Source organism: Simochromis diagramma, unplaced genomic scaffold, assembly GCF_900408965.1.
Source record: "Simochromis diagramma unplaced genomic scaffold, fSimDia1.1 OVJJ01000646.1, whole genome shotgun sequence".
Lineage (NCBI taxonomy): Eukaryota > Metazoa > Chordata > Actinopteri > Cichliformes > Cichlidae > Simochromis > Simochromis diagramma.
The window spans coordinates 1,906,106-1,917,921 of record NW_024387279.1 but is presented as its reverse complement, the minus strand read 5'-3'; the positions used below and the strand labels follow the sequence as shown (position 1 = coordinate 1,917,921).

At 42.2% G+C, this 11,816-nt stretch overlaps 1 protein-coding gene across 3 annotated transcripts; it reads right to left on the bottom strand.

Moving 5' to 3' along the window:
• Nucleotides 1-6: 6 nt before the first annotated feature.
• cfap57 (cilia and flagella associated protein 57) lies at nucleotides 7-11,603 on the bottom strand. 3 transcript variants are annotated; one of them, XM_040003187.1, is made up of 21 exons: nucleotides 11,277-11,603; nucleotides 10,820-11,133; nucleotides 10,474-10,727; nucleotides 9,764-9,938; nucleotides 9,537-9,689; nucleotides 7,914-8,053; nucleotides 7,612-7,777; nucleotides 7,219-7,332; nucleotides 6,926-7,138; nucleotides 6,596-6,769; nucleotides 6,232-6,393; nucleotides 4,766-4,921; nucleotides 4,509-4,602; nucleotides 4,235-4,425; nucleotides 3,977-4,150; nucleotides 3,679-3,837; nucleotides 2,668-2,739; nucleotides 2,275-2,391; nucleotides 1,550-1,684; nucleotides 1,319-1,462; nucleotides 7-1,159 (listed from the first exon to the last, which is right to left on the bottom strand). In XM_040003187.1, the coding sequence occupies exons 1-21, from the start codon at nucleotides 11,431-11,433 to the stop codon at nucleotides 986-988; spliced, it is 3,438 nt and encodes a 1,145-aa protein (XP_039859121.1). In that variant the 5' UTR covers nucleotides 11,434-11,603; the 3' UTR covers nucleotides 7-985. The 3 variants fall into 3 exon arrangements, 2 of the variants coding, with proteins under 2 accessions (XP_039859121.1, XP_039859119.1); XM_040003185.1 differs by having other exon boundaries at nucleotides 8-1,159; nucleotides 2,668-2,811; nucleotides 11,277-11,602; XR_005691762.1 differs by lacking the exons at nucleotides 7-1,159; nucleotides 1,319-1,462 and adding an exon at nucleotides 1,870-2,045 and having other exon boundaries at nucleotides 1,572-1,684; nucleotides 2,668-2,811.
• Nucleotides 11,604-11,816: the final 213 nt, after the last annotated feature.

Sequence of the window (11,816 nt, the reverse complement as noted above, 5' to 3'; positions counted from 1 at the left end):
TTTATCTGATGTAAAATGTATAGAAGTCACATCACCTTACCATTGATTTCATATGTGCAAAATACGCAGAGCTGATGTAGATGCTGCATAAGCAAGACCAACAGCACGTGTATGTTTTAACTAAACTAACACGTGTGGTGCTGGGACACCATGGAGGGACTAGCTTTAACAGTGGATCTGTTTAGAAATGTAGCCTTATCCATTGAAGTGTTAATTCCAGAATGTAAATATTGTGTGGCTGTTGGGAATTTCTGTGGTTGAGGAACATTAATGAATACACAAATAATTTCTTAAGCGCTCACCAATAGGAGGGGAGAAGTTGCAAAGTGCAGAGAAATGAAGATTTGTAAACCATCTGAACATGTGGATGGTTACTGTGAGGCTGCAGCAGATCTATAGATGGTTAAGAAATTATTTTAGAAACAATATTTGCATGGCTGCTATAAAGCTGATGTTTATGATACCTGTTTTAAAGAGCACATAAGTAGGTAGGATGGTAGGAATGACCAAGAACCTGGGGATATTGGTTTGTGTCCTTTCACTCAACATTCAATTTTGTTTTTATTTTCCTTTTTCTCTGGTTTAGACACTAGAACTACATGTTTAGGCTAAAAATGAAAATTAGATTATATATATATATATATATATATATATATATTGCAGTTGTGACATGAGGAATAAGACTCGCCTCACTACACAGGGCCACTGCTAAAGGACATCTTTTGTATACATTGGAGACACCAGCATCTTTGGCTAAACATCAGTATTTGACTTCCTGGAAATGAGAACAGGTTCACTGGTCAGTGATCAAACCTTTATCAATATGATTGTTTTCTGCAGTAAATTGCTATGGTAACATACAAATCCACACGTTCATTATCAAAGTGAATACAACAATCTTACTAACAACTTTCTTCTTATATGATTTTCATGTGTATCTGCTGCTGTGTGTTAGTTGCAGAGCTATTGCTGAGGTAAAAGACGATCAGCTGACTCCTAGCTGTTTGGGCTCCTGGTAGGCTGCTTCTTCTAAGATGGGCTGTGACTTCTTGGGCTTCTTTAAGAGAGCCAGCTGAGCTCTGACGTCTTTAGCCTGAGTCCTGGCCAAATGCAGCTCCTTCCGCAGCTCGTTGATTTCAGCTATTAGAGTCATGTTTTCCTGCAAAGTCCAAAGTCGTGGCTAGATAACTATCAATTCAGCAGGTCTTTACTCCACATTACACTTTCACACTCTGTCATACAGGATATGTTAAGACTTCAGAGTTGCATTGTTAATGATTAATGCCAATGTACTGTTGTGATCTGGGTAATGACTAACCTTCATGATTTTGGTGTAGACCTTTTCGTGCTCCTCTGCAGATTTGACCAGCCTCATTTTGAGGCCATTTACTGTCCTCTCCTGTCGATCACACTGGTGACGCAGCGCCTTCTGAACAGTATCATCTGCATTGGTTCTCTCCACCTTTCAAACGGGACATACACTTGACAGTTTGATTTCAAGCCCTCCCAGCATCCAGGCAGCTCTTGGGGTATTTCTTAGCACACTTACCCTTTCAGTCTGCTGGACATATCGAGCGTATATCATCTGTATGTTGTCCTTCAGAGTTTTAGGCTCCTGGATGAAGCCGACACAGTTGTGCAGGTCTGATTTCAATCGCTGGAGATGAGTCTCCAAATCTTTGACCTGACAACAAAAAACAAGAGAAGCCCATTCTTATATTAAAAAAGGAATGATTTTTATTACACTTTTATCCTCAAAGCTTAAAGAGGATCTATTCTGCTCACTTCCAGCTTCATATTTTTATTCCTCGATTTTACTACAGTACATGTAGCCCAGTAGATTCACAGTTAAAAACAATCATCATTTACCTTATACTTGGCCTTCATGCAGCTGTTCACCTTGTGTCTGAAACAGGTTTTAGTTTCCGCCACCCTACATTTCCTCTGATTGGCTGCCACTTGTAAGCAAGAGCTTTTGGGTGGAGCCAAAGTCCTTCTAGGACCTAATCTTGCCTCATGGCATTAATGTTAGCAGTACCTCAAATCTGATTTTAAAAAAAAAAAAAAAAAAAAAAAAAGAGTTGCTGATTTTGATTCTGGCCCAGTGGGTTTAAAAAGTTTTCTTTGCAGATTTCTCCATTAGACTTCAATTCAAGATTCTCTGAATGCCACTTCTTTCTCAAAAGAGTTAGGTCCACAATTATTTGCACAATGACACAGATTATGTAGTTTTGCCTCTTTACTTTAAAAAGGAAGCGTTGTTTGTTTACTGACCTTCTGACTCTCTTTGCACATCTCTTTGTCTCTGGTCTTCAGTTTGAGCTTCAGCTCAGAGACGGTGAGCTTCAGCTGAGCATTGCTCTTGTCGGTTTGTATCAGCTCTTCCTCCAGCTGCCGAACACGAGAAATAGCACGACACTGTAACTGGTAGTGTTGACACTGTTTTAACTTGACTGCTACTGCAGTCCTATCAGATCAATTAAAACAAGGTCAACCGAGCACAGCAAACTTTATTTCTGTCTAACTTTTTAACTCAACACTATTCAAATGGCAAGAAAATGTACAGGAACCCTTATGAATCATCTACATTTATGTATTCAACAGTCTCCACATATGTTTTCTAACCATGCGTTAACACAGTGCTAAGCTTTTCCATCTTTCACATACCTGACTGATCCGCTCCTTCTTCACACTGATGTCATGTTGCAGAGGCTCAGTTTTCTGCTTTAACTCATTCAGCTGGAATTCAAGAACAAACTTTAACTTCTCCAGTTCCTGATTCTTTCTCTTCAAGCACGAGATAATGTGATCCTGTGAGAACATGGACAGGTTGAACGGTTTTAGAGTTCAAAGGTTTTCATACATGAATTCTGAACAATGTCAAGAGAATCTGGTCCAGATCAGTCTCCATATGTCATGTAGTCAAACTGAATTAGACAGTACAATTTTACAGCTAATGTAGAGAAGAGCTCAGAGTTGAAGTGCATTGTAGGAAAACTTGTCTGTCTTTCAGTAACCCAGCGCTTTAAAATATGCTTATATTATACTTATATGCTTATAATATGCTCATATTCCCACAAATGTATGCACAGTAACACAGCACTTAAGCTTCGCTGAGAAATCTACACTGCACCTGCATCACAACTGCAACCCCTCTGACACCCTTCAATAAACCTACAACATAACCTGACGCACTCCTTTGTAGAACCAGAAGACATATCAATGCAGCCCACAGCTGTTGTGACTGGCCTGTTCGTCCTGTGTATTTCTGGCTATTTTTCAACGCAATCATCATCTCATCTATAATGACTCATAAATGTCAGCAAATTCCTGGAGGGAGATCTGTGAAGCTATTAGGATGGTCATGAAGGAAAGTACAAAGAAGCAGAAAAACTTGAGGAACAAATAAGTGAGCACTGAGCACAACAAAGAGCAGGAACTCGGGGGACGAGAAGTCCCCAAATCTTATTTGTTTCTATCAGCTGGGTGTCAAAACTCATCATTAAAATGTCACTTTATGCTTTATGGAGTTAAAGCTAGTGTTAAATGATAACTTAATAAATGTCGTCACTTCTGACTCCATATGTGTAACGTCGAGGCTTCAAAATGTAAAACTGTTTAAAATTCTGCTAAGTGGACGTTTGGTTGACAGGAAATGACAGCTCTGATCTTGGTCACCTTGTCCTGACTGGTCTTTTCATGTCCAGAGATCTGCCTCTTCAGGTCTTCAATGTCACTCTCCAGGGAGCGGATCAGCCCAAGCAGCCTCTGCCGCTCTTGCTTCAGTTTGTTTATATCAGCGCTCCTGTCATCAATCTGCTTCTGTAGACTGATAAACTGTGAACACACCAGCGTCCAACCAACCAAATAGGAGACACACAGAGAACAGCAGCTGATGTGAGCAGACAGACAGGAGACAGAGCTGATGCTCTGCAACAGAACCAAACATTCAGTGAATAACAGAAGCTTTGTTCACCTTTTGTGCCATGATGCTATTTTTTCCCTTCAGATTTGTATTGGTCTGTTTCTCAGTTTTCATTTTCTTCTCATAATTGGTCTGGATCTCGAGAATCTTCCTCTCCTCGTCCTCTTCAGCCTGCTTTATGATTGCTTTAAAAACACTAATCTTCTGTTCGGTGTCCTCCTGACACTAAACGAAAGATTACCGGTTTCATTCAACTGCTGCACCATTTAACTTACCACCACCTCCTCTTCCTGCTCCTTTATTACTGACCTGAGCGAGGAGCTCGGCCTTCTCCTGTAGCTTGGCCTCGTACATCTTTGTGAGCTCCTCCACCGCTTGGATTTTTCTGTCCTCTGCAGACTTGAGCTGCTTCTCATAGTCTTCCTGCATTCTTTGATGTTTTTGCTGAAGATCCTGGTACTTCTCGTGCTCCACAATCAGCTTCTGGCTGTATGATAGCTCTGTGTGTGATTAAAAGAGTATGAACACCAAACACTTACAAAAATATAGATAACAGATTGTGCTGATCCTGTTCTCCTGTTACCTAAATCCTTCAGTTCTTTTGAATGCTTCATAATAAGCTCTGCAGAATTCTGCTGATTCTCACATTCCTGCTTTTCCATCTCTGTCTTCATGGCCTGCAGTAAAAGCAGGATACCTGATTCATCAAGGGCAGCAGCTACTGACTCAATTAATCAACGTCAAAAGTCAACCACTGATGATTGCTAGTCTTGGGAAGACATTTTGACCTTTAAGTTGTAAATCTATGTGAAGCTGAGCTCTCGTGTAACAGAGGCACACCTGTTGGGATGTTTTCAGAGATTCTATCTGCTGGACAAAGTTGTCAGACAGCTCTCTGAGCTTCTCGTTGTAGTTCATGTCCTTCAGGCGGAGCTGGTACTCATTCTCCATCTGCAGCTCCTCCAGCCGCATCTTCATCTCCAGCATGTGCTGGGTCTGAAAGTAGACGCTAGTTGTCACCTTGTTGCAATTCTTTTAGCTTTCTTCTAAAGTGTCATACATAAATAACTTAAACCAGACACATAAACACATGAAGTGTACCTCATACTACTTGGAAAGAGCAGATTGCTGTAGCGTCTGCAGTAATGTGAATCCCAGACTCTGCTTCGTGTGAAAGCGAGGCTGTCGATTTACTGGCTCACCTACATTCCCACCCTGACCTACAGCCACAAGTTGTGTGTAGTGGTTGAAGACCATGGATACAAGCAGTGCAAATGAGCTTCCTCCAAAGGCTCGGTGAGGAGCCTGTTCATGTAGGAGGAAGTCCAAGTAGAGCCACTACTTCATCACATCAAAAGAAGTGAGCTCAGGTGGTTCAGGCATCTGACCAGGAGGCCTCCTAAACGAGGTGTTTCAGGCATGTACTAAAGAGAGAAAGGCTGAAGAGAGATGCTGGAGAAGTTACATCTGGTTTGGGAACACCTCAAGGTCCCCGAAAGACCAGGATTAGTGGTGAGAGTGAGGTCTCTGCTGAGATGCTGCCCCAGCAACCAGGACCTTAGCTTGGTCCTGGTTGCTGGGGCATCATAAGAAGCCGAAAATGGTCGTATGTACAGAGCTGGGAAGTGACAAAGTACAAATACTTTGTTACTGTACTTGAAAAGAATTTTCAGGTATCTATACTTTACTTGGGTAGGTATTTTTCTGACAGCTGTTTACTTTTACTCCCTACATTTTAATCAAATATCTTTACATTCTACTCCTCACATTTTTAAAACAGGCTTTTTTGATACTAGTATCTGTACTTAAGTACGAAATATCTGTACCGGTACTTTTGCCACCTCTGTATCTACGTGTGTGTATGTAAGTATGCATGGATGGATGCATGCTAGCCATGTATGGGGAGGCTTCATCTGGCAAACCTCACATGCAGTACAGCACTAAGGATTGTTCCTTCTAGGAAGTAGAAGTAGACTGGGGGGCAGAGGCTTCAGCTTTCAGAGACCCTGTCTACTTTTACGATCAGGCTTAAAACTTTTCTTTTAGATGAAATATACACATACACATACATAGGATACATATAGTTAGGGCTGGATCAGGTGACCCTGAATCCTTAGTTATGCTGAAATAGGCCTAGGCTGCTGGAGACTTCCCATGATGCACTGAGTGTTGCACTGAGTGATGTTCCAAAGCTATAACATTACAAACACATAACTGACCACTTGCACTGATGGTCCAGGATCAAGAACTTACAATGCTTTAGGAACAAGACCAACAGGGGGGTGTCACACTATGCACTTACTCACCTTCTCCTCCAGGTCTGACTTGGTGATAAGGATCTCTTCCGTGTGGACTATGTGTTTGTTGCTCTTTAGACCTCTGCCTTCCTTATCGATGATTTTCCAAATCAGCAGACAGCCGTCTTCAGACACTGTCAGCAGGAACTGATCATCATACGTGATCACCATCTGAGGACACACATGTTTTAGTGGGTGGACTCTTTGCTTCTGAATGATCAGCATCATAGTCAATCGATTTTTTCATACACGATGTGAGATTGTGTGTATATCAATCTCACATCACATTAATACACATAATTTCCCCTAGGGATCAATAAAGTATTCTGATCAGTGCAAATCTCAATCAGAGCAAATCAGTGCTTCTGCTCACCTTGGTGACAGGCCCAGAGTGAGCCTGGTATGTCATCCATTCCTTCTGGATAGGTAATGGGTATTTAATGGCCCTTACAGTCCCACTGGAGGTCCCGGTGAAGACCACTCTACCAGAATGGGACACTGCAAGAGCAGTGTGAGCTGTCTCATCAGCTGGAACCTCCCTCAGTACCTGTGGATAGGATATAACAATAAAATAAAAAATAAAAGTTTTTTTTAAACAAAAAAAAAAAAAGAAAGAAAAAACAACATTGCTGCTGCTTGAGATGTTTTGTTGATTTGCAGCAACTTAAAAGAACAAATCCAGGAGTCAGCTGTGCTTGCTAACCTGACAGTCTTGGATCTCCTTCAGAGTGAGGTCTGTTCCCACAGCCAGGATGGTTTTACAGTCTGAGGAGAAGGCCACACCTGTATAACTACAGGACTTTAGGACGCTTTCTGACTCCCGCTTGCCACTCTGCGTGTTCCACTCGTACACTGCCCCATCCACCCCACAAGACACGACCCGGCTGTCGTCCAGGCTCCATTCAATCCGACACACCTGTTAATTGAAATACCAGTAAATAAGAATGACAAATAAGCACTGGGACTCCTCTGTAACACATACTCCAGCTGACTCACCTTTCCATTGTGGCCCTTCAGATTAAGGATATTGTCAAAAGAGGTGACAGAATAGATTTGAATGATGTTTCCATTGACAGCTGCAAACATGTGGCCACCGTTGCTAAAAGCACACTGAAAAGAGAAGGAGACAAAGACAGAGTCCAAGCGCAAAAGTTTTGAGTGGAAAATGTGATAATGCTCCACTTTAAGATGAATTATCAGATATCGCAGTAAATGCTGAAAACGCTAACCCAGGATTCAGTATTTACGGATTTACAGAACACAGCTGGATGAGACACAACAGAAGGGGGTAAAGATCAATCATTTCACCCTTGAATTTAGTAATACTCTGATTATTTCAGTATTGGCTGTTCAGATTTACTGCAAACACAAATGCAAAGCAACCTCTACCTCTCTACAGCTGCGCACAGTGAACTCCTTGAAGGTGCGGATGTCATCAATAAGCAGGTTCATCAGCCTGAGTCTGTCTGAAAACCCCACAAGGATGAAGAGGCCTGTGGGATGTAGTGCCACGCTGTACGCCTCCTCCTGGAACTCCTTGCACAGCTCCAACACTCTAGAGACAAAACAGAGAGAACAGCAAGAGCTCAGAAACATGACATGTCATTCTGTTATGCAGTTTTATATTGTATCAACCTGACGAAAACTGATTGATATATATCTATAAAAGGAATTGTGTGTATGTGTTTTACTTTGTCTCGTAGTTCCAGATGCGGACAGAGCGGTCCAGAGAGCAGGTGGCTACAAGGGGCTTGCGTATGCAGATGGACAAACCAGTGATGGAGCTGGAGTGGAAGGACTGGGACAGGAACTCAAAGTGTAGTTTATCCTCCTAATGGAGTTGCAAAGATAACTTTAAACATCTAAAGAGAACTCTGATGCCTTAAACAAGTGGAGAAAAAAAGAGAGTGGAGGTAGACAACAGAAAGAAGACAATGAAGGAAGAGAAGGAGAAAACAACAACAAAAATATTTTTTTTACCCTTTTTCTCTAGAGAATGGATGGGCAATTAACTTTTCAAGGGGCCACATGAGAAACTGGCACTGTTGTGGAGGGCCATGCTACATCAGAATTGAGTTCAGCCTATATTCTCAAATCAATTCTGATGGGGAGTTTATCAAAGGGTGCAATGTCTTTACATTTAAATCCTAATCTACCACTGACCTCATGTGGGTCACATCTACTGTAGATGATGTCAAAGAGAGGGAATATCTGTAAAAAGGTTACCTTAGAGAACTAACTTAAAGGCAGAGAAGCTTGTTTCAGATAAAAAATGAACTGAGGGGATGTATCGAGGCCTAGTATAAGACAACTACTCTAACAAAGTCCATGAATAAAAATATGGAGCTGCAAATAAAGACAAAATTATTTTTTGCTGGATTATTTGAACTGTTTTCCATGTTTCTTGGATTGACCTTTTTCTTTTCATTCACAAGACTTCGCTACTGTTTTCTTTGCTACAGCATACAAAGACTGTTAAAAATATCCAACTGGAAATTAGCACAATTGGTCCACCAAAAAAAAGAAGAGGAAGTGTTAAGTCTAATTGTTGAATGTTGCCATTGTGTTTCTTAAATTTGTACAGTCTTAGTTCAAGCAGTAGGATCAAAGCCATTCCTTTGATCCTGACCACCTCTCCAACCACTCTGTGCTGGGGGAGGTTTTATTGTAGATACATCCTATCGGAAAGATCTGTTTCTTTTTTTGTAAGCTTCCTGGGTTTACGACCCTTTGGTCAGCAGGAGGTCTGACACACACACACACATTCTCACATAACACACACACACACTTTCTTACAGAAGTTCACACATATACATACAAATGCTTTGTCTCAGAACCAAGGGGGCGTGGCTTTGTTCTGACGTGTTTTGTGTGAACTGTGTCTCAATAAAAAGGGCAGCAAGGGAGGTCGTGGTAGAGGTCATTTTCGTGGTGGACACAGACGAGGCCTCCCTCGCGCAAGTGTTTGATCGATCGACTGTCTTGTTTTCTTCATGATGAATAAGTCTCTAGAATTAGCGGGGCTTGTGGAAACACAGACCCAACAGGAAGTGAGATCATACATAGAAGAAAAAGTAAAACAGCAAAATAATATGTATGTATTTCTGACTGCCGACCAGCTACTATAGTAATGTTTCAAGTACAGAGGAGGTCAGTGTGAGAATGGATGTAGCAAACAGCTCTACATAATCTGAATTGATGGGGGCATGTGGAAGAAAATAAAATACCAGCTAGGACAGCTGATGCAGTAATTTCACTTATACAAATGATGAACCCCGTCATTGGTGGTGCTGGTAGGTGTAACTGTAGAGCACCTTGTTCATGTCCACAGAGGACAGGCTGACACTGTACAGCTGTCCTCGGTTTGTGCTGATGGCCAAAGTCTCCTCTGCTGGACTGATGCATATGGTGTCAATCTGCTGGTATTCCGCCAAGGTCACACCGCTGCAGTATGCATCTAGAGGGATCTGACACAAGCATACCCATGTGCACACAAAGACTTCACTTTCCACCTTTTCTGAAATAAAGCTTGAACATTTACCTTTATCTCCCTGGTCTTTCTGTAACCATTCTCATCTGTCTGCTCAAACAGAAAAACGGTGCCAGGACCTCTAGAGCATGCAAAGCCTTTGGAGTAGGACAGGATTGCTGTGATGGAAGGGACAGAGGGACCTTCATTCACATTAGCATCTTTGATCTTCTTTACCTCCACCTGCCTGTGCAGAGTGAAGCGGGTATAAGCAAGAACATCACTCATCAAAGATGGATCGCTGCAGTGACCACAGTGAACCCATTCATCTGGTCTGAGATCAGCTGGTTATCATTTGTTATACGCATTTCCATTCCATGTTTCAACATGTCTGCCAATTTTTCCACTACTTTTTTTAATCATTGCCACACGTTATGAGTGATACTAGCTGCTCAGACATTTAAAGTCTTTATTTAATCCATCGGCGTGTATTTGTTGGACAACAATGAAGTTAGACACCAGGAATCATTTATATTTTGCCCATCTGCCCAGATTAGCAGGTGCTTTTGGTAGCCATGAAAAGCTCTATGCTAGATATTTTTGGGGTACAACCGACAGAATTCAATAAAATTAGTTGGTTTTGAGGTCAGATTATTCACCATTATGATTATGGACTTGACCCTGATTGGGTCAAAAATGGCAGGAACAGCATGGGGTGGAGATGAGTTACAGAGGCTGCTTCATGTAAAATAGCACCAGTTCATGTGGTCCAGCTTTCTCACCTGGCAGGCTGGCCCTGCACACAAGTCATGCTGATCTCTCTTCGCAGGTCTCCAGACTCAAACACCAGCAGCCTGCCAGTGTCTGTGCCAGCGATCACCCTGTGCTCTGACACCCAGGTGTGGCACAGGAAATTGATGGACTCAACCTTTGCAACACTGCTTGGTTTCAGGGCCCCCTCTGAGTAGCGGAACAGCTTGAAAACACCGGTTCCGCTCACACAGAGCTGTGTGTTGTTGTAAGGGTTGAAGCTGACCTGATGAGAAACAGTTACTATAATAATAACGTGTTCAGCATGTGTATGCCTGCATTTATACAAGCTTCACTGATGCAGCACAGATGACTCACCTGGGTGACAGGATTATTTGTGTTTGTTGTCTTCAGTGTTGCCAGGAGTTTGTGTTTCTCCCAAAGCCAGAGGATCAGCATCCACTCGGGGCTCCCTGTCAGGCCTATCAGGTACTTGGAATCAGGAGAGAAAGCAATGCAGATAAACTCTTGAACAGACATGTCTCCTGCACTCAAAACCTTTCTCTTTCTGCCCTGCTCATGCTGCAGGTCAAACACAGTGACGGTGGCTCTCTCTCCATAATCTGACACTGCCAGGTAGCGTCTGTTGGAGCTGGTGGTCATAGCACGCATTCCCTGACTTCTCTCTGAGCCTGGAGAGACGACACCAACAGAAATAAATGCTGTTAAATACTAAAAAACCAACTTTCGTACTTATATCAAGAGCACCACCAGGGTAGAAATTTAGTTACTTATGTTAGTTAGTTATGACTTAGACATCTAAAAATGAGCGCACCTGAAATGAACCGCTGCCATCGTTGGACAGTGTTGAAACACACGCAGCTATTTCCGCTGGGGAAGACGACGGTTTGCTCGTCAAAGAAACACAAATTGTTCCTCACACCAGTCCGTACACCGAAAATGAAATGGGACTGAGCAACTACAAAAGACATTTTTAGATGTCACTTAAAAAAATAATAATATGCCAGCAGGCTTGAAAACTGAAGAGTGTCTCTGCGCATAACAAACACTTCCAGAAAACATTAATACTTCTGAAAGCCAGAAAAGCCCTCGCGGAACCGATTGAGAGTCACGTCGCTAGGCAACGCTGGGAAATCCCGCGAGACCACGAGAACTCGTAAGGTGTTTTCCAGACCGTTGTTTCTAGTGATGTGCTTACCACTGATTTCCTTTCCGATCCGATACCAGGTAAAATTCAGAGTGGTATCGACGATACTGATTCGATATGGGCTCAAATTGTGGTCATAAATATTTGAGCCCATAGAATCTTTCAATCCCTAGAACAAAAACAAATGTCCATAAAAGAGGACATAAA

Bases quoted from the DNA above. Each gene is read 5' to 3' on its own strand.
- cfap57 (XM_040003185.1), bottom strand. From the start codon at position 11,433: ATGTCTTTTGTAGTTGCTCAGTCCCATTTCATTTTCGGTGTACGGACT. The intron at 7,778-7,913 runs GTAAAACACATA...TTTTGTCTCTAG, and splicing joins ATCTGGAACTACGAGACAAA to AGTGTTGGAGCTGTGCAAGG. The intron at 1,160-1,318 runs GTTAGTCATTAC...TGGACTTTGCAG, and splicing joins TCTACACCAAAATCATGAAG to GAAAACATGACTCTAATAGC.